At 36.7% G+C, this 26,933-nt stretch overlaps 1 protein-coding gene and 1 non-coding gene across 3 annotated transcripts; both read right to left on the minus strand.

Annotated features, from left to right (window-relative positions):
• Nucleotides 1–26,824, minus strand: NAA50 (N-alpha-acetyltransferase 50, NatE catalytic subunit). Of its 2 annotated transcripts, none has more exons than XM_019448411.2 (5): nucleotides 26,484–26,824; nucleotides 4,973–5,106; nucleotides 4,429–4,548; nucleotides 3,934–4,000; nucleotides 1–2,968 (listed from the first exon to the last, which is right to left on the minus strand). In XM_019448411.2, exons 1-5 carry the CDS (start codon nucleotides 26,489–26,491, stop codon nucleotides 2,791–2,793), a joined length of 507 nt encoding a protein of 168 aa, XP_019303956.1. In that variant the 5' UTR covers nucleotides 26,492–26,824; the 3' UTR covers nucleotides 1–2,790. The 2 variants fall into 2 exon arrangements, with proteins under 2 accessions (XP_019303956.1, XP_019303955.1); XM_019448410.2 differs by having other exon boundaries at nucleotides 4,973–5,109; nucleotides 26,484–26,821.
• Nucleotides 10,807–10,909, minus strand: LOC128777486 (U6 spliceosomal RNA). The gene has a single exon (XR_008422738.1). It is a non-coding gene; the product is annotated as a U6 spliceosomal RNA (small nuclear RNA).
• Nucleotides 26,825–26,933: the final 109 nt, after the last annotated feature.

Below are 26,933 nucleotides of genomic sequence, written 5' to 3' on the forward strand. Positions count from 1 at the left end.
TACCAGAACATCACATAAGTTTATTTCAGATGTAACAGCAATGTTAAAATCAACAAGTTTAATTTTTAACTGCACCAAGTAAACTTAGCCATTTAAGTATTTTTAAAGTTATTCCCTCCAAAAAACTGAGGGAGCTTTTCTTTTCCACCCACAAACCAGTTTCCCAATAGTTCTATTTTTGGAGGACTTTCAATTGATGAATAAATTGCTTTGGGGATATTTTAGAACTTCTTTCCCCAAATTAAAACTAATCTGGACAAATTATATATTGCATAGATTTCTCTACAGATTCTTTTCTTTAGGACCCAAATGCAATAACAAAACAGGATAATTTTTACCTATTTGCCCCACAGTAAAAACTATCTGTCCAAAAAAATATGGATATATTCTCTGATCTTCCAGTTAATAGGATTGTTTTACCTCAACAATTTTTACGTTCCAAAATAACCAACTCAACATGGGACATTATTTGAGTCTTTACCGACTCACAGGTGTATGAACTAGTGCCCAGCTCCTACGGCTTCTACATCCTCCTCTTCCTTAAATGGATGGAATTACTTAATACAAGTTTGATGTAGGACAATTAACCCTTTTCAAACATTTACAATTTAAAGTCATTATCTAGTGTGGAAAAAGAAAGTATGATGATAAGAAGCCTACACACTCAATTCAAAATGTAATTTTTTTCCCCTCCTTAAATAACATGTACTTAATTGTCATGAGGCAGCTATTCAGTTTTCAACAACCACATTTAGGGATACATTCATTGGACTGATAGTCCAGGTGAAATGGTTATAGAAATAGAGGCAGTGTCATCTCAGAAAACTCATTTATATATCAAAATCTATTTTGATATCTGGAAGTTTACAAAAAGGCTGAATTCTTCAAACTAAGTATGCCTTCTGTAACTCAAGCACTCTTCTGTTGGCAAGAGCAAGCTGAAGCTTATCCATGAAGGTAAAGGTGCTTAATGCCCTTTTTTTCTAAACTTGTATTTGGACTGCTTAAGAAATTGATACCCAAGAAACCAGCATGGTCTTTCTACATTTTTACTATCTTAAGATTAGAATCTTATAAACTCATTCAGCTATCTTCCTTTTCTATATTACTCTTGGCACTCAATTAAGACCATTGAAGTCTACTATACTTTGTACTTTCACATTCTCAAATAAGAACTTAAGATTACAAACTGTGCATAAACACTGTGTAAAATAATTTTGTCATTTAATATATTTGGAGAGATGAGACTTATATTATCAGAATTTACATGAGGATAAATATTACGAATCAAACTTTCTTTTAAAGACAAATGACAAGAAAATTCAAGCCCTGTGCATTGTTTTAAAGTCTAATGAGAACATTTCATGGGCCACCAGTATTGGCAATCTAGAGAATTTTAAATATTGGATATGGGACAATGGAGGAAAACATGAAAATTTCAGATGTCTCCTATCTTACAAAAAGTTATCAACCCATCCAAGCCACTCTCTATGTGCCAGAAAATGATCTGGCATAAACCAGTCAGGTCAGTAGAGGAGGTCACAGTGAAATCTGTGTTATTAACACTTCTAAACTTCTACTTTTCCAAGAATAGAAGCAATTTATTTAACAATTCCCCCTCCCCCAAATCCTTAAACTCATTATCATAGGCACAGAAAATAAGCAAATCTGGGATGTTCTCCAACAGATAAGCAATAGCACAGCTATGTTATTCTCAAAAATACTGTCTAGATACTCTCTCCTATATAATCAAATGCTCAGTGGCCATACTTTTAAGTCCGCATTAGCTGACATTAAATGCATTTATCGTGCCACAAATCCATCTAAGCTTCCTTTTAAGGTGTTTTTTAATATGTCCAAGAGACGATACCTGCTTCAGATTTATTTAGGGGTATTGACCTATAAGGACATCAACTCCCATTTTTAAGGTTAGACTAACTATTGTGGGTGTACTGAAGAAAAAGGACAGGAAAAAAAAGTAAATCACAACAAACCTCTTTAGGTCAGTTAAAGGCCATATCTCTAGCTGGGATATTAAAAAAAATTAATCTCACCAGCCCACACTCTAAAAGTTAATGCCACTAATAACAATCAACAGCAGGAAAAATAAACCTGCCAACAACCAGCCCACTCATGTAACTCAAATACCGAGACCAAAGTAAAACACTACCTACCCAAACTGTCCCACCCACCCTCAGCAAGGAAGAAAGAAATGACTGCTTAAAAAACAAAATAAGCTTAGTATTTCTTACAAGGATAACAATGGTCCAACTCCTGAGGTAACACTCAGAAGGACAAAAGGTGGAGTGAAGGCAATGTCTAGGGATTAGCATCCCACAGTCTTGAAAACCCAAAGTACCACAAACACACTAAACTTGTCTTTGAATTAGAGAACAAGATATTGCTGCTGTTTCTTTTCGTCTTTTGATATATACAACATTTCGTAGGCTCTGCCCTTCAATGTGAAAGCAGGACATAAAAAAAAAAATTGACACTGACACCCAAATTTTTGGGACCATATATATCTTAACTATGAAACCAAACAGATCTATACCTCCTCCTTCCTACAATCAAACCACCTCACAAAAATAAGAAAACTAAAACAATCCAAACATGATTAATTTTGAAAGTCCTTGGAAGTATTAAACCTTTTAGAGGAAGGAAAAAGAAAGAAAGGAGGACAAACAAGAACAAGGTAGGAGGGGGAAAAGAAAGATGGGGTAAAAAAATCAATGGGCCTCTCTTTTATTTGGCGACAAGCAAGTGCAAGAAAGTTCATTTCTAATTTGTTCAGTTGTCTGTCTTTTGCACATCTGCATTCTGGCCAGAAGGGACTTTGAGGTTTTTCTGCAGCACATGAGCATCTGCGGGCTCTATCCTCTTATAGTAGTTCTTCTTTGTCTCAATAATCTCAAAGCCAAACTTCCTGTAGAAGTCAATTGCAGATTCATTGCTGATCTGGACATGCCTAAGATATAAGAGGGTATCAGAAAAAAAAAAAAAAAAAAATTAAGAATTCATCAGCTTTTGCGTATTCTGCAAATAGCTTCATATTGGTTGGAGCTGGAATACTGCAGACATTTGTTAGATTCTCTTCACAATTACTAGATATCAACAAAGACTGAGTATTCATTTCAGAAAAACTTGGATGACAAATTTACACCTTTAACCTGTTACATCTTCAAGACAGCTGGCTGAATTTAGGAGACTCAAATAGGGTTTACTCTTACAATCAAGAAAGGGTAAAGTATCCTAGCTAGCATAACGTTTTTCATTGCAAGGAGAGAAAGGATTCCTGGAATTATAAATGGGTAAATAACCACAGGGATGATCCAATGACCATATTAATACATGCAGAAAAAAATGACAGAAAAATGATACATTGTCTCAAATGCCTAAATATAGCCTCTAATAAAAAAAAAATGCTATTATTTTAAAAATAAATTTGAGCTTTGTCAATTACTCCTCAGAACAGCATGACATAATTTAATCTCTCCCAGTGCCAAAGTTAAAATGAGAATAATCTTAACATTGGTATTATCAGATAAATACTCTTTGATTTTGATTATTAAACTCTACTACTAATGAGCATGTCACTGAGAACCTTAAACAAAACCCAGAAAGCAAACAGATGGCACAAGAATAGTATTAACGATACTAATTCTTCAATTCTGAAGACTATAATTTTAATCTTGGTTTCATCCCTGTGACTTCAGAAGCTCCCACCCCAACACAATAAAGCAAAATGAGAAAGTTTTATCTCAGGTTCCTGATCTATTATTGAAACAAAACAAAAACTTCATAACCACTACTTCCATGCTTTTTCCAAAAGGCAATGAAATAAGGAACCAGATTTTAAAGTTTCCAGTAAAGATTTCTATTGCCAATTTATTAAATTCTTTACATAAGAACATTAAATATCATTTAACTTACAGATAGATGTTGTCAAAAGTGCCATCTTTTTCACAGATGTTTAAGACATGATTTAACATTTTCGTTCCTATTAACAAGACAAACAAGTAAGTAATCTTAGAAAAATAATGTTTATATTACACATCTAAATGCCATCTTACTGTTTACTGAATCCTAAAAGAATTTGAGGTAAACACCAGACCACCTGATTTTTGAAAAATTTGTTCTCTCCCTACTATCTACATATGTTAAAAACTGCTAGTAGAAAAGCAACCTTTACATACAAGTCCTTCCAGAGAAAAGGAAAACAGAAAAAGCAAAAGGGACATTGATGACAAATCTATATAGGGCTTCCAGGTGAATTAGGTTAATAAATAAAGTTATTTTCCGCCTTATATAATTCAGTAACTCTTTCCCAATACTCTCAAAAGAAATGGTTTCACTCATTGGGCCAGAAACAGTAATGATGTATTTATGCTTCTTTACACACACACACAAAAAAACAAATAATTTTACCTATTCCTAGCCTTCGGTATGGTGCCAGACATCCTAGTGTCATGATGTAAAGTCTCTTCTGATTCTGTGAATGATCCACCCTACAGCACACTGCACCTACTGCAATATCATTGAAATATGCTGCCATGGAAAATGTAAAAATATTAAGTTCAAAAGACAGAATAACACATTTTATTGAATCTTCCTCCCCTTCTATAAGGGCTAAATTACTGCTATCATAGCATTAAATTTTATCAACTACTCTGAATAGCAAAAGCCTCAAAAATTTTCTACATCTTTTTACGGATTTAAGCATCTAGAGTAGACATATATGTGAAACATACAGGCACATACTAAATAAGAGAGAAGGTATTTAGCATTTTCTTTTAAAATTCAAATATTTTGTCTTGATTTCTCTGAGATCCTTCTCAAAACCTGGATCACCCCCATTTCCTCACTTGTAAAATAAAGAGATTAAATTAGTTAACTCTGCTCAAATATTAAAAACTAAGGGTCAAGAACACCAACAAAACAAATGAAATGAGAAAAGAAAAAACTATTATACCAAGTTTTGCTAGCTCGCCAACCTCCAGCACATCCTTGTAGAACTTGTCATTGTAGCTGACTGGAAAGATGACCTGGTTTAATCTCTTCAACTGTTTAATATTGTGTGGTGTCACATCTCCCAGCTCGATCCGGCTACTGGAACAAACCAAAATGTACTCAATAAAATATAATTAGCTTCATTTGTTAAGATAAACATACTAGTACCAAGTCTTTTTTACATAATTGATAAATCCAACCTTTCATACTGACTTTATATTCCTACAAAGATTACCATTTATAGGATTCTGCCAGCCATTCTATGCAGATTCAATTTGTAGCATTCATATGATTATATATTTAGAGACAAATATGATAAACAATAATTACTCAGAAGGCCAGACTAATAATCTACACAAATGCCAAAATCTTCCTTGTAGTTTACAGTTTTTAGACAACTATTACTGATCCAAAGGACTGATGAGACCAAATATTGACAAGGGGGTGGCAAATGGGATTCTTATAGTCTGCTGGTGAAAATGTAAATAGATACAGTATCTCTGGAACACAATCTAGTACTATGTATCAAAAACCTGAAAGGTACATCTTTGTCCAAGTCTATTCTAGAAATTTATTCTGAAAAATAATCCAAATGGACAAAAATTATATACATTGAACTAGGAACCACTACATCAGTTACATGGGGTGGTATTCAAAATCCAGATTCCTAGACCTCACACCCCACAGATTCAGAGGTAGAATCTATGGCAGTGGAACAAAGGAAAGGGGGGAGGGGGGAATCTATCTGAAAACTACTTATCAAGAATGCTACGGTAGCATTTCTGAAAAACCATTATGTAATCAAAACAATTGGTTCTGTGGGAAAAGGAATTAAATCTAAAATGATTCAGGCTCATAGTAAAAAAGTTGTTTTGCCTATAATTCTGTCAACAAAAGGATTTTTTTAATAGCTCAAGTCCATTTCTCCACCATAAGCTAAAGGTTGATCAAATGTGACAAGACAAACCTGAACAGCATCTACGCATATTATTTCTTCCTATTACCACTAGCAGTATCATTAGTGGAGTTGCCTACATGCATTATTGGCCTTCTTAAAAACCACAACAGTAGATGATAAAATCCTTTAAAGAAAAGAAGATCAAACTGAAATAAAAATGAGTTGAAAAATAAAACAATCTGATGTCAACCAAGCAGCTAGATAATGTGGGTCCTACGCACTGGGTGCTAATTCCAGATCACAATGGCATTAGTCAACAGCAGGGAAGTACAGACAATACACCCTAATTGATCATTTGCATCATATGTACATAGGTTTTGAAAACTGTTGGGAGAAATAACTAAATGAGAATGTTAATCTTCACACTTCTAAAATGGCTAAAAAAAAAAAACAAAACAAAAAAAAACTAAGTGTCCTCAGCAGGGAACTGATTAAATAAAGCATGCATGATATGTTTATCTTATTACCACAAAAACATTGATATACTATTTGGGGGGGGGGAGGGAGGGGCACAATCTAAATATATATAACATATAATAAAATAGCTTTTGTTAATATACAGAAAAAGCTTTAAAGCATTTACAAAAAACGTGTAGTCAGAATTGTGAGAGGCGCCTGGGTGGCTCACTGGGTAGAGCATTCAACTCTTGATCTTGGGGTTGTAAGTTCAAGACCCATGTTGGGTATAAAGATTATACTTAAACATACAATCTTTAAAAAAAACTTTTTTTAATTGTGTATAATTTTAAAAACACTATTCTCTGAAATGTTACAATTCAGATTATCAGAAACTATGAATAAATTATAGTTCTTAATAACACAAAAACTTTACTACAGACCATTATGCTCATTTGGAACTTTAGCCTTCCTGCCTCAATTATTTCATTTTTATTACTTACTGTGCAACCACTCTTGTGTATCTTGATATTTTCTTAAGATCTGAGCACACAGTTTCTTAGTGGCCACACAAATTATTAAGAGGACAACACCACAGTAAAAAATAGAGATTTCTCTGTTACACTCTTTTCCAATTTTAGACATATAATTAAATATAGGTAAATGGCCTAAGTATTTTATAACTAAAATGACTTCCCTCTGTGAGATTCAGGTGTTCTTTAACTAGGTTTTATCTCCCTAAGAACAACTCCCCTCTTCATAAAAGCACACCCTGGCTTTGTCTTCTTTAAGGCTGAAGGAAATAACATTTCACCCTAAGTCCTCTTCTAATTAAAACCTACTTAGGCTCACTTACCACCATCTACCACTCAGGTTTTTTACTGGTAGATAGTGTTATGCTGTAAAGTACAGAACATTAAAATACAGGGATCACATCTTACCTACACTATTCTTTTTTTTAGAAAAAGGATTCCTCCCATAATTAATACAACTATCACTTTTTTTTTTTTTTTTTTTGGTAAGAACATTTAAGTTCTACTCTCTTAGCAAGTTTCAATTATACCCACAGTGGTATCAACTATAGTCACCCTGTTATACATTAGATCCTCAGACTTTATTCACCTTATAGCTGAAAGTCTATACCTTTCTACCAACCTCTTCCTATTCCCCCCACCCTGGCAACCCCTTATCTACTTTGTTTCTATGAGTTTGATTTTTTTGTTGTTAGATTTCACATGTAAGCAATACCATTGTCTGGCTGGCTTATTTCACTTAGCAGAATGCTACTCTTTCACTGAGTATAACACCCCAAATTGAGTATTGCAATCAAAGAGTCAGTCTCCGTATTTTAAAACAATCACTGAAAAACTACATTATGAAGTCTAATAGTAAACAATAAAGAAAAACGTAACCTAGGAAGCCAACCTCCTAAATTATAGTGAAAGACCACGTGTTTTTCAAAGTTTAAGTATGATTTCTAGGTGGGGCGCCTGGCTGGCTCAGTTGGAAGAGTACGCAACTCTTGATCTTGGAGTTGTGAATTTGAGCCCCACATTGTGTGCAGAGATTAAAATAAATAAATTCATACATACATATAATAAACACTTAAAAGAAAAAAAAAGAATGATTTCTAGGTAATCACCACACTTCAAGCATCTTTATAATTTTTAAAATAACAACCAGGTATTTCTTGACTTCATACAAAAGGAAAAGGTGGTTATGGTACAATGTGCTAGAATTAAACCAAATAAAAGTTAACTACTAAAAAAGTTTCCATCAGAGTAGGCAGAAAAAGCTTAAATACAGAACACTGTATTAAATCATTAGGGAACACCAGCTTAATCTTTCCCTGTCTAATCAAGTAAATAAATAAATAGCATGTCTTGATTAAAAAAAAAAGTCCATCACCATAGAAATTACTCAGGAAGTGAAAATCCTGTAAGACTACTAGAAATAAGTTTGATGTATATAGTCTCCCTATATTTTTCTCTCTGTGTGTGTGTGTGTGTGTGTGTGTGTGTGTGTGTGTGTACACACTTCAAAACAGAATTGGTATACTATGAATATCGTTTGGTGGCTGTTTAAGCATCTATTAAATATAACTTTGTCAGCAAAATTCACCTTCAAATACAGTTTAACTTTCATGAACATGATATGTCTGATTGAAATGTAATATTTCTGTAATCTTGACCACTCAGCTCTGAATTATTTTAAGATGTGGATATTCTAAATATATCAAGAGTAATAGCAATTTATAATTTAGCAAAGAACGTGTATCAAAAGCATAGAGTGCTATGCAGAAATGTTAAGAAAATGAGAACATGACTGCACACAATAAGATTTAGAAGTGAAAAGAACTTCTAAAGTAAGTCAAAAGGAATTCCAAAGTCTCTATTAGAAAATTAAACAGAGGTTTCATGAATTCTGTGAATTTGAAATTTTCTAAAGTTTTAATGAACATAATAGTTGCCTATTCAAAGCATAAACCGGGTCTATTTCAATAAATATTTGAACACCTATGTGCTAAAACCTGGAATGCAAAGGAGTTTATACCTAGTAGGAAATACAGGTATATGTATATATTGATCACACATATATTAACACACATTACATATATACATACATTACACATACATACATAATTATGTATATATATATATATATATATTTATGAAACACAGTATCTTAGTAATAGCACTTGCACACAGTACAAAAGTAATACTAGAATAAAAGTGATCCTGGAAACAGATGTGAAGGGTGACTTAAGAGTTTGTTCTGTAGGAGGGTAAGAAATGAATTCTAAGGAGAGCATAGAACATGAACAAAATAGCAACGATGTATTCTCCAAACTACAGACAGTCTGATTTGGTAAAACAAACCTTACTGTGTGTACTCTGTGACAGTCTTCCTCACCAATGCATTGCCTGCAGAGGTGGCAGCCATCTCCCACTTGGCATCATGGCCACCCTCTGGTGAAGCCCAAGACGCTTAAAAAGTGGACCAAGAAGTTCATCCAGCGCCAGTCAGCTGATGTGTCAAAATTAAGCGCAACTGGCAGAAACTCAGAAGCACTGACAATAGGGTGCAAGGGCCAGATGCTGCTGCCCAACACTGCTAATGGGGGCAATAAGAAAACAGAGCACATGCTGCCTAGTAGCTTCTGGAAGCTCCTAGGTCACAATGTCAAGGAGCTTGAAGGGCAACAAATCTTGTTGATGGGCAACAAATCTTAATTGTGCAGAGACTGCTTACAATGTCTCCCCCAAGAGCCACAAAGCCATTGGGGAAAGAGTAGCCAGCTGGCCATCGGAGCCACCAATCCCAAAGCCAAGCTGTGCAGCAACGAAAATGAATAGATAGCTTATGTGCATGTCGCATTTGGGTTAATAAAACCATAAAATTACAAAAAAAGTGGGGGGGGGGAGGGACGCCTGGGTGGATCAGTCAGTTAAGTGTCTGACTTTTGATTTCAGCTCAGGTTATGATCTCCAGGTTTGTGAGACTGAGCCCTGCGCCAGGCTCTGCCCTGATAGCATGGAGCCTGCTTGGGACTCCCTCTCCCTCTCTCTCTGCCCCTCTTACACTCACGCTCGCTCTCTCTCTCAAAATAAATAAAGTTAAAAAAAAAAAGTGTGCTTTGTGTAAATGTGGAAGCTGGGATTGGAGAGGAAGGAGAATCAATTTTATGAGGAGCTTGCACATCAAGATGGTACTTGCCGGTCTTCTCTATCTACACTTATTCTCTAGGTTGACAATATCATAATCTTATGGCTTTAATGCTGCCATCTTCCAAATCTCTCTCTGGCTTAAAGGTCACTCCTGAACTCCAAAGCATCTGTAGTAGACACCTCAAATTAAACATATCCAAAACCAGATCTCTGATCTTCCCAAAATCTGTGTCACCTGCAGCTTTCTATGTCGATAGCCTCTTTATCCTTAGCTGCAGGTTACTACTCTTACCTCCTTTAAATCTTTATTTAAATGATACCCCCAAGAAAGCTTATTCTGACAAACCTGTTTTTATTTCTTTATATTCCTGACAGGCTTTCTTATCAATCAAGATTATGTTTAGCCTTGAACAAAATTTCAAAGTGTTCCTTCTTACTCTTCAGTTCTGTCAATGTTTGCTTCATGTATTTTCAAGTTATATTACTAAGGGCATAAATTTGGGACTGTTATGAGTTGATGAACTGCTGTAATATTCCCTGTCTTAAAGTCTACCCTATTCATCAATACAGACATACTACTTTCTTCTAATCAATGCTGCATCATGTATCTTTACCATCTTTTACTCTCAACCTCTCTTTATCCTTATATTTAAAGTTTCTTTTGTGCACAGCATATACTATAGAGTTTCGTTCCTCTAATTTGACAACTGGAGTATATTTTTTTTACATAAGTCTTCAAATATTATGCAATGTACATGTATTACTTTTACTTATTAAAATAGCATGAAAGAAAAAAGGGAAAATGTCATCACATTGAGTCATGCTAATCCTCACTGTATCGTTCCAATTTTAGTATATGTGCTGCCGAAGCAAGCACTTGACAACTGAAGTATCTGGTCTGTCCAGACTTAATATAATTATTGATGTAGTCTATTCCAATCCACCAGCTTGCAAATTTTCTGTATGTAACAACTATTAGTTGTTCTTTATTTTTCAAGCCTTTTGGGAGGGATCAACTTTCATTCTCAGCTTTTAAAAAGTATTATGGGCCCCTGGGTGGCTCAGTCAGTTAAGTGTCTGTCTGACTCTTGATTTTGGTTCAGGTCATGACCTTTTGTCAGATGAGCCATGTGTTGGGCTCCATGCACAGCCTGCTTGGGATTCTCTTTCCCTCTCTCTGCTTAACCACGCCCCCCCAAATAAACTTAATAACATGTCTTAAAGTTTACATAAAATTAAATCCGCTTTTTTCCTGTATAGTTCTACTTTTTACAACATGTATAATGATAGTTTTCAAGATATAGATACATCACCCCCAAAATCTCTCATGACCCTCTCTAGTTCAATTTTACCACCAGTCCTAGACAACCATTAATGTTTTCTGTTCCCCATATCTTTGCCTTTTCAAGAATGTCACTTAAATGGAATTACATAATACATAGCCATTTGCTTGATTTCATTCATTCAACATAATGCTTTTGACATTTACCACACTGTTTTATCAACAGTTCATTCCTTGTTATTGCTAAATAATATTCCATAGTATGGATATACTATGGTTTATCCTTGTGTTGAAAGGCATTTAGGTTTAGAGTTATTGGTGATTATGAATAAAGTTGTTATACACATTTCTCTATGGTTCTTGTGTGAACATAAATTTTTATTTTTTTATTTTTTTTATTTTTGAGACAGAGAGAGACAGAGCATGAACGGGGGAGGGGCAGAGAGAGAGGGAGACACAGAATCGGAAGCAGGCTCCAGGCTCTGAGCCATCAGCCCAGAGCCTGACGCGGGGCTCGAACTCACGGACCGCAAGATCGTGACCTGAGCTGAAGTCGGCCGCTTAACCGACTGAGCCACCCAGGCGCCCCTGAACATAAATTTTTAATTGCTTCTGAATAAATACCAAAGAGAGGTAACACTGGTTATAAATGTATCAGAGTCCCAGTTGTTCTGCATCTAGAATTTGGCACTGTCAACCTTTAAAAATTTACACTATTCTAATGGGTGTGTAGTGACATTTCATTGTGGTTTTAATTTGCATGTCTCTAAGTAACAAATGATGTTATTATTATGCATTATTTCATGTATTTCTTTGCCATTGGCAGAATTTCTTCGGTAAAGGAGCTGTTCAAATCTTTTGCCCATTAAAAAAAAGTAGATTTCAAGTGTATTATGGACACATGTCCTTTGTAAGCTAGTATACTGCAAATAATCTGAGGCCCCTTCCTACCTTTTACATCTTACTTTTTTTAATGTTTTATTTATTTTTGAGAGAGACAGAGTTCAAGTGGGGGACAGGCAGAGAGAGAGGGAGACACAGAATCTGAAGCAGGCTCCAGGCTTCATGCTGTCAGCACAGAGCCCAATGCAGGGATCAAACTCACGAACCGCAAGATCATGACCCAGGCCCAAGTTGGACACTAATTAACTGACTGAGCCACCCAGGTGCCCCTATTTTTCTCTTAAATAGCCTTGAGGTATAATTTATAAACCATAAAATTCATGGGTTTTTTTTTTTCCCTTAAAGCTTAGAGAGAGAGAGAGCGAGCGAGCGAGCGAGCAAGCACGGTGAATCAGGGGAGGGGCAGAGAGAGAGAGGGAGAGAGAGAATCCCAAGCAGGTGCCATGCTGTCAGTGTGGAGCCCAGCGCAGGGTTCAAACTCACAAACCCTGAGATCATGATCTGAGCCAAAACCAAGAGTTGGATATTTAACCAACTGAGCCACCCAGGCACCCCTGAAATTGTTATTTTAAGCGCACAATTCAATGATTTTTAGACTATTTACAGACATGTGCAACCATAACCTCAATTCAGCTTTAGAACATTCACATCACACCCCCCAAATCCCTTGTGCAAATCTGAAGCAAATGTCCTTTCCTACCCAAAGTCAGTCACTAAATCTACTTTCTTTCTATAGATTTGTTTTTCCTGGACATTTCATATAAATGGAATCATACAATAAACATGATCTTTTGCACTGCACTTCTTTCATGTAGTGTGTTTCTGAGGTTCATCCATGATGTAATGTGTCAGCAGTTGAACAATATTCCATTGTATGAATATACCTCATTTTGCTTAGGCATTCACCACTTGATGGCCATTTTAATAATATTTACTTCATGGGCCATTATAAATTACACTGTTATGAGTATTGCATACAAGTCTGTGTGTGGACATAAATTTACTTTCTCTCTGGAGATACCTAGAAATGAGATTGCTGGGTTGTATGGCAAATATGCTTAACTTTTTAAAGAAACTGCCTTTGGTAGGTAGAATAACAACCCCCAAAGTATGTCCATGTTCCAATCCTAGCAATCTTGACTATGTTATTTTACATGGAAAACGCACTTTGCAGATGTGACTAATACCTTGAGATGGGAAGATTAACCAGGACTACCTGGGTAGGCCCAAAATGTAATCACAGAGGTCCTTCAAAGTATAAGACAACAGAAGCAAAAGCAAGAGATTTCAAGATGCTACACTGCTGGCTTTGAAGATGAAGGGCCACAAAACAAGGAATGCAGGTAGCCTACAGAAGCTGAAAAGGCAAGAAAATGGATTCTCCTCTAGAACTTCTGTAAGAAACACAATGTTGTATTAATTTCCTAAAGCCACCTTGACAAATTACCACTCGATGGCTTAAAACAGAAATTTAGGGGCGCCTGGGTGGCTCAGTCGGTTAAGCGTCCGACTTCGGCTCAGGTCACGATCTCGCGGTATGTGAGTTCGAGCCCCGCGTCGGGCTCTGTGCTGACCGCTCAGAGCCTGGAGCCTGTTTCAGATTCTGTGTCTCCCTCTCTCTCTGACCCTCCCCCGTTCATGCTCTGTCTCTCTCTGTCTCAAAAATAAATAAACGTTTAAAAAAAAAACAAAAAACAAGAAATTTATTCTATGGAAGTTACAGAATCTGGAAATCCAAAATCAGGCCAGCAGGGCCATGCTCTCTGGATTTGGACTGGATAGAATTCCTTGCCTCTGCCAGCTCCTGGTGGCCTCAGATGTTTCCTGGCTTGTGACAGTAACAACTAATGCATTTCTCCATCTTCACATGGTGCTCTGTGCATGTGTGCCCCGCCTCCTCTTCCTTTAAGGACAATGGCCATCAGATTTAGGGCCTACCCTAATCAAGTATGACCATCTTAATTACATATGCAAAAACCCTATTTCTAAATAAGGTCATGTGCCAAGGTTCCAAATAAACATGAATGGGGGTGGGGGGTACTATTTAAAATCACCATTCATACTAATACCTTGACTTTAGCTCAGTAAAACCCATTTCAGACTTTTCACCTCAAGAACAAGGTAACAGATTTGTGGTTTTTTTTTTTAATTTTTTAATTTTTATTTTTCAGACAGAGAGAAAGTGGGAGAGGGGCAGACAGAGAGAGGGAGACACAGAATCTGAAGCAGGCTCCAGGCTCTGAGCTGCCAGCACAGAGCCTGACACGGGGCTCGAACTCACAAGCCAGGAAATCATGACCTAAGCTAAAGTCGGATGCTCAACCGACTGAGTCACCCAGGCGCTCCCAGATTTGCGCTTTTAAGCCAATAAGTTTGTAGTAATTTGTTATGGTAGTAATGGAAAACACTGCTAAACTGTTTTCCAAAGTGGCTGCACCATTTGCATCCCTACCAATAACAGTTTCTCCACATCCTCACCAACACTTTTTATTGTCTCTTTATAGCCATTTTACTAGTGTGAAGTGATAATCTCACTGGATTTGCATTTCTCTAATGACTAATACTGTAGAACATCCTTCTTTATGGTTATTAGCCATTTGTACACCTTCTTTGGTGAAATGTCTATTTAAGTATTTTGTCCCCGGTCTAGGCCTGAGAATAAACCTACAATTTTAACATTAATTAATAAAAGAATTCCCATTTTTATACTGGATTACTGAGTTGTAAGAGTTCTTTATATCATATATATATATATATATTTATTTATATTTATATATTTTGGGGACAAGCCCTTTATCAGATATATAATTTGCAACTATTTTTGCCCAACTTTTGGCTTCCCTTTTCATTCTAACAGTGTACCATACTAGTGTAAACTGTTACTTATAGGGGGAACTGGAAATTCTCAGTATCATCTTCATAAATGTAAAGCTAAAAACTATTCTAAAGTAACTTTGTTTTTTAAAAAAGAAGAAGGAACTGTCAGATTAAGAGATGATAAAGGGACACCTGGGTGGCTCAATCAGTTAAGCATCTGACTTTGGCTCAGGTCATGATCTTGTGGTCCTTGGGTTCGAGTCCTACATCAAGCTCTGTGCTGACAGCTCAGAGCCTGGAGTCTGCTTTGGATTCTTTGTTGCCGTGTCTCTCTGTACCTCCCCCACTCACATTCTGTCTGTCTCTCTCTCTCAAAAATAAACACTAAAAATTAAAAAAAAAAGATTATGAGATATTTCAGCCAATGAAAACGTGTGGACCTTTTTGGATTTTGATTTGAAAAAGACATTTACAAGACAAATGAGAAAAAGCAAATACAGATTGGGTGTCAGATCTTAAGATGATATTAGATGTAACAGTATTAGAATTACTTTTTTTTTTTTTAATTTTTTTTTTAACATTTATTTTTGAGACAGAGAGAGACAGAGCATGAACAGGGGTGGGGGGGGGGGGTCAGAGAGAGGGAGACACAGAATCTGAGCCACCCAGGCGCCCCTAGAATTACTTTTTTAAAAACGTCCTTCCATGATAAAGATTCATACAGTAGTATTTACAGATGGAATGGGATAGTATGTCAAGAATTTCCTTTGAAGTACTCCAGCGAAAAAGGGAAACTACTAGTAAAAGATGAAAGAACATGAGAATTAATATTATTCATTGGAACTGAATGCATTGAGGGCTCAATGCACTATTTACTTTTGAAGATGTTTGAAAATTTCCGTAACAAAAAATAAAACAAACATACGTTACTTATTACATAAGGAACTACAAGCTGTAATATTTTGCATTTATGTTAAGTTTTGTAGCCAACTCTGTCCAAGAAAGAACAAACACTAATTTTGATACTAAAACTCATAGCAGAAAGCATCTGATGCTTTATTCTCTATTTGAAAAACAGTAAAAGGCAAGAATTTCAAACCTTTAACAACCACAACCCCTCAACTGCCAGGTGTACCAAGCCTCCAGTTTGCAGAAAAGCTGAATGAGAGCTGGATGAAAATGAGCCTTCCATTCTGGTATAGGCTTCCTCTTATAAATTCGTAAGTCTCAGGATAGTCTGTTATACAGTCTTTACTTTTGGTGTAAATGGCCTACATGTTCTGACATTATTTTTTTTCCCCATTAAAACTACTATCAAACATTGTTTTGGTAAGATTTATCATTTGAAAAATTATTTACAAAATGTAGTTAAAAAATTTTTTTTAATATTTATTTTGGGGGGGGGAGGGGCAGAGAGAGGGAGACACAAAATCTGAAGCAGGCTCCAGGCTCCATCTGAGCAGCACAGAGTACAATGAGGGGCTCTAACTCATGAACTGTGAGATCATGACCTGAGCCGAAGTCCAGCGCTTAACCAACTGAGCTACCCAGGCGCCCCTATATAATGTAGTTTAAATGCTACCTAATGTGATTAGAAGCAATGTTGATATTAGGTAGATAAAAACAGATACTAGAGGGAATGCATGCAGAGTTTTTCCATTAATTTAACTCATAAGGAAAAATCCCCTTTTGTAACACATCACTTTGAGAGTTATTTCCTGGAATAAAAATACTGCATAATATACATCCTCTGATTATGTGAACATATCACATTACCAAGAATATCATAGTGAGGGGCACCTAGGTGGCTCACTCAGTTAAGCGTCTGCCTCTCAATTTTGGCTCAGGCCACAATCTCATGGTTCATGAGACAGAGCCCTGTATGGGCTCTGCACTAACAGCAAGGAACCTGCTTCGGATTCTCTCTCTCCCTCTCTCTATACCTCTCCTGCTCATGCACACTTTCTTTCCCTTCCTCAAAAAAAGTATCATAGTGAATTAGAACATTTAAAACCACAACTACTAAAAAAAATACTTGAACTTTAGGGGTAAACGAACAGGAGCCCATGAAGAAGTCTGAGAAACAATTTTCAAGAGAGGAGGGATAAGGTCTGGAGAAGTAGTGTCACAAAATCCAAGAACGGATTCCAAACCTGGCTATACACCAGAATCACCTTGCCAGTTAAAAACTCAGATTTCCACATCCCACCATGGAATCTTTAATGATTAAAGCTTCTTATATCAACCACACAAATTTAATACCCACCTAAGTTAATAAACTTCCCACTGCACTGCATATGTGTAAATTTCCATATCCAAGTATTCCAGTGAGGGAAAAAGAGGCTAACGGTCACAGAGAAGTGGATTTCACATAAAATATGGAATCATTTTCCTTATGTAAGTTAACAGTGTATTACACTATAGCTAGTATTGAGAGCTAGTCTCAAATTCAAATCAGCCTGACTCTTGAAAAATGGTTTTTAATCACTACACTGTTTACTTACTTCAGGTAAGATTTCAATGTAATTTAACAACACAAACTATCTTAATTTATCAGTTTAGGACCTCTATTCTGTAGATAAGCCTCAAATTCCTGGACTAAAAGTCAAATCTGCTACATCTAGTAGACTCAACAGTTTGTTTTTAATTTAAGTTGGTTGCTAATATTTAAATCAGAAGCTTTTACATAAAGCCTACATTTCTGGCCTTTTTTTTTTTTTTTTTTACTCATTTACCTTATCTGCCTGTTCCTGGGTTCCTGTTGGCACTAGTTTATAACCCTAACTGTAAAAAACTGAATATAGTAGTAATTAAACAAACTGAATTATTCTTTTGGCTCAAGTAAATTCATGTGACACGTTATTTTTTTGTTTTTCAAATCCGTAACAAACCCCAATGTTTCTTCATACCAAAGATTTTAGAATAAGATCTAAAAGGGGGAGGAGGATGGTGAATGATATAGCAAAAGTGCCCTTGTATATCAAGTCCTTAGATTTGGAACACAGCTACTGGCCTCCTACTTTATACAGCTTGTTAGTTATTTGTTTGTATCAGCACCAGAAGATGAATCTGTTACTCTGTCAAATCTCATACCATCTTTGCACTTAAAATATGGTAGCAGAAAACCTTTTTTTTTTTTCATTTATTTTGAGAGAGAGAGAGAGCGCATGCACACAAGCAGGAGAGAGTCAGAGAGAGGGAGATAGTGAATCTGAAGCAGGCTCTGCACTGTCAGTGTAGAGCCTGATATGAGGCTTGAACTCACGAACCAGGAGATCATGACCTGAATGGAAATTCAAATGCTTAACTAGGTGCCCCTGTGGTAGCAGCAAAACTTTACCTGTGGCTTAAAACAAACACTGTGTCACAATGAGATAATGCATATTAAGTATTTGGCACAGCAACATCAGATAATAAGCACTCAAATGTTTTTAAGCTATTAAAAGTAATGTCAATTATGCCCATAATTATAAAAACAAAATTTAGTGGCAATATTCTGAAGGGCCACAAGATGGAGATATGACTACACAAAAGTAGGCCTTTCTCTATAAAGTCTGACTTTTTAAGTTACATTGAAGAGAAAATGAATAACTGTATAAAACTTAAAGCCTAACCATTTATATTTTAAATGAGTACTGAGTACACCTCAGCACAAAATTTTAACTGCTTGGTCATTTCTTGTGCAGAGTGTTTGATCTGGAAGGGAACTTGGAAGCCACTGGGTCCATTCCCCTTCATTTCACAGATGATGGGACTGAAGCCCAGAGACAGATGTACCTGTAAATTATACAGCCAATTATCAACAAAGCCAGAACCAGGCCTATGTCTACACATTACCATTATAGTGCAAGATCAGCCACCCATGACTCCCCTCAAAGGAGTCCTTTTTACTCCTCAAGGTTGAGAGAAATACCAAACCTGAAACACTTATCTAAGGTATACTAATGATAAAAGGGATTTGCATAAAACTTGGGCTTAGAGTAGGTAATTACCTTAGCTAGCATTAATCTGGTTCTACACTCAAATAAATCACATAAAAGATAAATTCCTTTAACTTACAAGTCCACTGAGCATTTATCAAAGCACAGCTTAAATACTAATTGTTCAAGAAGTCTTAACCTGTCATCCCGCTGAGATTTCCACCTCATCTATATTATACTGTTTGTACCCTTCCTAGGCACAGTATCTCTGTACCATTCTAAGCATTTATTTTTATACCTTACCTCTTCTACTGAACTATAGAACTTAGGGTAGGACCTCAAATATTTCAAGGAATTGATGAATTACTCCCAGTAAGTCCAAGAATCTCTAGGCCTTTAATTTAACTGATGGGCTTTCTCTCATCTAGATTTTAGAGCAGTTTCTCAATCTTAGTACTACTGATATTCTCTCTGGGCTGGATAATTCTTGGTTGTGAGGGGCTCTGTGGTGGAGCACTGTACGATATTCAGCATCATCTCTAGCCTCTACCCACTAACCGTTCCACCCCATTATGACAACCCAAAATGTCTCCAGACATTACCAGATTCGCAGGGGGGAAGGTGTGACCCTCCTTGAGACTCACTATTTTGGAGGTTTTACAAGTATCAAAAAAGTGGTGGTGAGTGGATTAGCTCTGCAAGCTGTGTGAGTGCAAGAATCAAGTGTGCAAAAATCTCAGCAATTATTTGCTGGGATACTAGAAGTGTTAAACACACATCAGATATAACCTACTTAAATAACCTGAAATGAAATAACTTAAATAACCTGAAAATAACCAAATTATCCTTTGAAAAAATGTTCTGTGATCATCCATCCATACATTCAATTAAGAGAACTCCTTCCCAGCTATGGCTTTTCCCTTACTACCTCCTAAATGTTTTTACTTCCAAATCTCTGAATCCAAACACATATTCCCAACTGCTTACTAGTTATCTCTACAGGAATCTCAAATTCAACACATTGAAAACTGAACTCATCATCCTCTATAGGAAATTGGAACACATATCTCTATTCTCTATTTTTAGGAATAGTCCCATCACCCATCCAATATAAAAAACTTAGTTTTAGATGTACTCTTACATCCCATTTTAATCCCTGTTAATTCTGCTCGCCAAATATCTTCATAACCTATTTTTACCTATATCCCTTCTCTAAGCAGTATGCTTCAGAGCATCATTTCAACACAAATTCTAATGGCTTAATTAAGGGAAATAAGACTAGAACGGAGACAAAGCCATCACAACACACTCAGAATAATCTTTTGAAAATACAAATATGATCACTTTATTTCTAATGCTTAAGATCTTTTAAGAGCTGCATATAATCTGCCAAATGAAATTCGAATAGCACTGCAAATAAAGCCCTCATCACCTACGTATGGCCACTGGCCTCACCCTACCTCTCTCCCACCAGTTTTTGGCCATATAAAGCTACTCAAAAATTCCAGAATTCACTGAGCTTCCTTGCCTTCTTGATTCACCTCTGTAATGGTTTTTTCATTAGTAAACTAAAGATACTATACCTATAAATATATTAGTAGACTATGGGTGCTATCTTAGAGCTATTGTGGGATTGAGAACCTATGGTCTGGTATTAGGTACCTATTAAAAAAAAAAAAAAGTAAAAGTGCCATGAGGGGGAGGGATGGGACAGCAGGTCTCAAAAGGCAGACACAAGAGCAAAATGAAGAAAGCGACTTAAAAGAGAACAGTTCAAATATGCCCCATGATTCCAAACTTTTGTTTCTTGGTATCACAGAAAAGTTACAGCTGATAAGAAACCAGGAATGGCAAACGAGTGACACACATGCCATAGCAGTCATGGTAGATATTAATAGTCAATGATATCACTTTTTTTTGGCAATTTGAAAATTCATCAAAGCTATCAGCAGATTAAATACTGATAAAATATTATCAACAGACTAGAAAGGGCACATGAATTTCAACCTTTAGTTGTTCCTGTTCAGGTTCAAGCTGTTCTCTTTAAAGACAAAGAAACCAACTCCCAGAGGTAAAAAAAACCTACTAGAGACCCTACTGCTAACTATTGTTAATGGCACACTGAACTATAAAACGTGGTTGCTTTTAGTTCAATGTTTTTTGCATTAAAAATAAGTCTCCTTTATGAAAATAAATTATGCTATGAATAACAATCTATACAGATGGGGAGGCAATCCAAGTATATATTTAAATATATTTTAGTTTTCTGGAAAGAGAAATAAATGTTTAAAATGCTGCTAAGTACAATTCTCTTTGCTTACACTAGTTTAGCAAGCTCTGTAAAAAATTTCTTCTCATGTTCTAGGTCCTAAACTGGCATCACTCTGACAATATTCACTAATTTGAATGTCTCAACCCCATTTTCTAAATACTATATTTGACTGTTTTGTAATTTGAAGTCAAAACACAATCAATATCCAAATTGATAAGCTATACAAGTAATAGGTAAGCCGCAAAGATATACAAATGGCCAGTAAAAGTGGGAAATGTCCAACCTAAGTAATCAAATTAACAGTAACAAAAAAAGGTGGGGAGAGAAATACCATTTATCATCTAACCAGCAAAGTAAAATTAAGAGTTAAGACTATTAAGCGAGTATGTCCCCAAATCCAACCTGTAAAGAAATCATTTTACAAATGCTCAACGTATGCTACTCATCCCAGAAAAAGGTAATTTATACCACTGATGGATGAAACATCTTCCTCCATTTCCTTATTTTCTGCAAGTGCCCCTCCCCTTCCCCATTAGCCCTTGGAGAAGAAAAAGGCACTCACACACCATTGGCAGTATGAACTGCCACTATCTTTCTAGAGGTCAATTGGCAACAAATATCAGAGATTTTAAAATGCCAGCACCTTCTGATCCAAAAAATTCACTTCTAGGGAATTATCCAAAAGAAATAAGAATGTGTATCAAGTAGTTTTATACACAAGCATTTACTGCCATACTATCGAGGACTGAGAAAAAGCCTCTGGACTTCAAAAACAAGGGTCTTCTACTAACAGCTTCAGCCATGATAGAGGCAGAATTACAGATCACCCTAGCTCAGGAAAGGCAAATGCATACTTCCAATTTATCCCTTCTCCATCCATAGCAGACAAAGTAAGTGGATTACAATATTTTAATCTAAAACCAAGAGTGACCTCAGAATCCTTCATCAGAGGCATAACCAGTCATACACTATCTGTTGGCCCACAAACTGCACATTTACTATTTAGAAACTCCATCTGAAAATTGGATCCTGAGGAAAAAGATCATGTTTTACACAATTTTTATTTTCAGAGTCTAGTCCAGCACTGTCCAAAATAAATACAATTAGAGTCACAGATGTAATTAAAAAATTTCTAGTACCTACATTAACAAGGCAAAAAACAGATGAAATCAATTCAACGTGTAATCAAAATAGAAATTATTAATTTCCCTTTTTTAAAAAATCTTTTTTTATACCAAGTCTTTTAAAAATCCAGTGTGTATTACACTGCATATCTCAATTCAGATGCTAATTTTCCTCTCAAATATTTTATTTATATTTACATTTCACAAAATTTATAGTAGATTCACATATCCACATTGTTCCAAACATACCAAAAAATTGTCCAACAACTTTGAGTATCAGTTTTTAAATTTAAAATTGTAATTAAAATTTAAAATTTAGTTTGTCAGTAACACACACCACATATCAACTGCTCAACAGCCAAATGTAGCTAGTCACTACTGTATTAGACAGGACTAACATTTTCCCAATAAGTTAGGCAGTGAATGCATATAGAAACTGATGGAAGAGATCAGATCAAGAGAAAGCAGTGTTCATGATAGGACAATTACATAGTTTTGTAGTTATTAAACTGTAATACACACAATTTTCATTTCTATGATGAAAAGGAAGTTTCTATCAGTTGCAACTGGTATTTAATGGTTTCTGTAGGTTGCGCTTAAAAAAAAAAAAAGGTATTTAAATAAAGAATTGAGAAGTTTTATCTTGTTAGATGGCACAAAGCTGGAAGCCATAGCTAATACCTGGAAGAGAAAATCAGAAGTCAAAAGATTTCCACAGGCCAAAATTGAAAACGTAAGCAAAGTGAAAGTTAATACAGATGTTAGTTTGGTCCAGCAAAAGCACTATCTTTGAAAGATAATGCTTTATATGGATAACCTTTAAAAATCTTTTTCAACCCAGAAATTCTTAATTATTCTTCGTGTGTTCAGAATTTTACCAACAACTGTCCATGATTTTGGGGAAAAAAATCACAACACTGATGTCAACACTGCATTAGTCACCAGTGCACACATCTGTATTGGTAACAGATCTACTTTCTAAATTATATAATGATGCTATTTACAAACAGATGCAAACATCTAATCTCATGACTTATGATGTAGTTGTACCTGGTCATTTACCTATTGAAAATGAAATCTTATAGTTTATTTTCCCTTTATTTCTCCCTTATATTGGTTAGGTCATTTTATTGATTTTCTAAAACAAATCATGGTACAGGTAGGTTATATTTTATGTGAATTCATCTCAATACAGCAAGGAACATTACAAAATATTTTAAAATCCAGTATCTCCATCCACATCCCACAAATTATTGGTTTCATAGAAGCTTGGAGTACAAATTGGAGGTTTACAAAGGTTCCTGAATTCTCCTTCAGACTCACTGCCTGTCCCCCAACAAAAACAGCAATACAACCTTAAAAAACCTGTTTTATTGAAGTACAGAATTTGTATGGTAAAGGGCACAAATCTTGTTCACAGTCCAATGATTTTTCAAACATACATATACATCCATGCAATCAATATCCAAGGTAAAGATAGAGAATATTTCTAGCACTTCAGAAAACTCCCTTGTGCTATCAAAGATAATCATTATTCTGAGTTCTTCAACATAGATTCCTTTGACTGCAGAATCTTTGATTTTAATATTTTAATTAGTAAACTACACTGTTCTGTATACTATACTTATATTATTGTCATCTACTTTCCCATCTTTGCATGTATTCACACCTTGTTAAAGACATTTTTATTAGAATTTATACCCCTTTGCTACAATTGAAAGGTAAATGAATTCAGTTTTACTTTCTATTATACTAATTATATTGCCATCTCTGTCATTGCTGTGACTTCTTGCTTAAATATCACCTTCCATAGAGAGGAATAATAGATAAAAAGGAAACAGTATCTTGTAATATACCTCAAATTTCTAGACCATGCAAATAAATACATGCAGTAATGAAAAACTGGAAATTTATCTACTTTCCTACGGAGGAAAGGCAAATGCATGCCAACACAATGGAATGTCTTCCTGCTACTACCAATAAAAACTAAGTAAAAATATGAAGAAAAATCAAATAGTAACTTTAAAAAGTTTGAAAATGATAGTGAATATAGGCAACAATATAAAACATTTAAATAGTAGATTGAGTTAGAATTAGAAGTTCTTCAAGAGTCAGGACTATAACGCTAACCACCTTGTGTATAATGATACAAGTCTTTGAACTCAAGGATCTTAGAATCTTTCAAATAATGCCCATTATCTTCATTTGTTCAGTGCCTTAAATCAAGACTTAGAAGTGAAAAACATTTTAAAGTCCCATCTTACCTGGGAGTTAGTTCATTTGGGAAGTTAAAGGGACTATTCACAGGAATAGTGAAATCATCTTAAAAATTTACCATTAGGAGGAACGCAACTTTAAGCTCCCAATCTTAAGTGATAGGAACTAGACTTAAGGACTCTTCATTCTCTAAATTTGGCCAGTTACTCGTTTCTCGGGATTTGTTACCATCATGTTGTTACACATATAAAACACCATTTTAAATAAAGAGCTAATTGCCTCATGAGTGTATTAACTGAAGGAAGATTGTGAACAATATCATTGGTTGACCCCATTTCTATTGCCAAGTTAGGTATCAGAAAGAACATTACACCCTAGCAAGACAGAGCTAGACCAAGGATTTTGGCTCTAAACACCCAGAATAATTTCTTGGAGGCCTTCCTTTATAAATCCATGCAGAGTCTCAACCGTGGGAACTATTCAGCCTCATTTTTAGTACTCTTAACAGAACAAGAGAAGTATTGCTCGCTGATGAGAATACAAAAATGAGTAAGAAACAGCGTCCATACTAAAGGGAAAAAAAAGAAAAATCTCACTAAATTATATTGGATCATATATAAAATAGCCAAACTTTCTAGTTCATGATTCAAATACTACAAATACTTCCCATACCTCAATTAATATCCTGATTGGAACTCTTTAGAATTTGACGTGAAATAGTGCAGGTACTATAAAAAATTCATTATTCCTAAATTTTAGTGCAAACCATACAATTAAGCATTAGAATGGATTTCCAATATTTAAAGCAAATCAGAGCAGGGAATCATATTACAGACCTAAGGCCAAATTAAACTTTCTTGGACCTCTTCGACCCCACACACATATACATACCAAGATAATATTCAGAGCCTTGTTTTAGGCAGCATGAGATTATTTCGAAAGTTGACTTTTATTTCATACCCAAAAGGCTGAACAGTTTGGAAGCTCGAACATAGTTACAATTCTTTGACTAGCTACAATAGAAAAAAATCTCAGAAAGCTTTTAAAACTGATAAAAGGAAGGCTTCAAAAACGGTTTTGATTTAGGAAATATTCTCAAACACTGTTACGTAATTAATATTTTAACAGTATGTAATTTAATAGTAAGGTGACATCATCCAAATGGGAAGAGTTGAACCAATATAAACCCTAATTTGATCCAAGAGGAAAACTATGAAAGAGTATTAATTTTTCTAATCACCTGAAAAAAGCTTCTGAGGAGTAACCAAGAACCCCCTCACAGCACGGGGGCAATAGTAAACTACTGGAGCAATAGCTCCACCTACTGATCGGCAATACTTCCTTAAACATTTTGGCACCCCAACACTACAGAGCTCACGCTCTCTCCCCCTCCTCCACTCGCTCTGACCCAACCCAAATCCAGTTGAGTCACTAGCTCTTAATACTCATCCGATGCTCTTTATTCCAATTCCTTCTCCCTCCAGAAGGTTCTGTCCAGCTCTCAAGTGTAAATAAGACTGAAAGGTGTCAAAGACCGCAGTTCCTAGCGTTGAGCCTCGGTCTAAAGAGGACAACCAGATCACTCCACTTGGAGTGGCGGGCCGGGGGTGGCTCAGTCGTCCGCTCCCAGGTAGGAGGCCCAAGGAGCCTCACAAGAGCTTTCCCCTGTTGCCCCCCTCGGCTGCTAGTCTCCGCTCAACCCACACTCGTCCTCCGGGCCGACATCCTGCGTTCCCCGCGTTTTGCCCCTGCTGCCCCTTCAGCCCGCCAAGAGCCCGCGCCGAGCATCCGCCTCCTCCGTTGAGCAGAGAGAATCCCAGAAATCTCCCTCCGCCGGGTCTTCGCCCGGAGTCTCTCCCCTCCTTCGCAGCCCCTCTCCCCCCGCTGGCCGGGCCCTGCCCGGCTGCCCTTCTCACCCTTTCATCTTCCCCGCCTGCTGAGGCCGTTGTTACCGCGGATATCAACGCCGTTGTCGTCGCCGCCCTGAGCTCTCTGCGCCCTCAGTTCGGGCCACTCAACCCCCACAAGCCGGCCTCCCCACCTAGGGCAGGGAGCTGAGCGAATGACGGAGGCCGCGGGAGTCGAGCGCAGCCCTGCGTCTCCGAAGGGGGCGGGAGTGTCTCCCGCCGCCGCGCTGTGCCGCCGCTTCTCCACACGTGCACACCGGGCAATCGACTCCCGCCCGCGGCCGCCGCCAGCCAGACCCGCCGCCGCGCTGTGACCTTTCACCCCGCCCCCTCTGCGCGCCGGCGCGCCGGCCGCCTCGCGCGCAGCCGCACTGCTGTTCTCCGTGCACCCTTCCCCCTCTACTTCACGACCTCCATTTTCCTACTGGGCTGTGGCTTCTCGCGTCATCTTTCTCCTCC

This window comes from Panthera pardus, unplaced genomic scaffold (assembly GCF_024362965.1).
Source record: "Panthera pardus isolate Hobbes unplaced genomic scaffold, ASM2436296v1 HiC_scaffold_16, whole genome shotgun sequence".
Taxonomy (NCBI): Eukaryota; Metazoa; Chordata; class Mammalia; order Carnivora; family Felidae; genus Panthera; species Panthera pardus.

What these genes read in the sequence shown, in the direction of transcription:
- NAA50 (XM_019448410.2), bottom strand. An exon ending in ATACCGAAGGCTAGGAATAG is followed by an intron (nt 4,001 to 4,428) that starts GTAAAATTATTT and finishes TCTTGTTAATAG; the next exon opens with GAACGAAAATGTTAAATCAT. An exon ending in ACTTTTGACAACATCTATCT is followed by an intron (nt 2,969 to 3,933) that starts GTAAGTTAAATG and finishes CTTATATCTTAG; the next exon opens with GCATGTCCAGATCAGCAATG.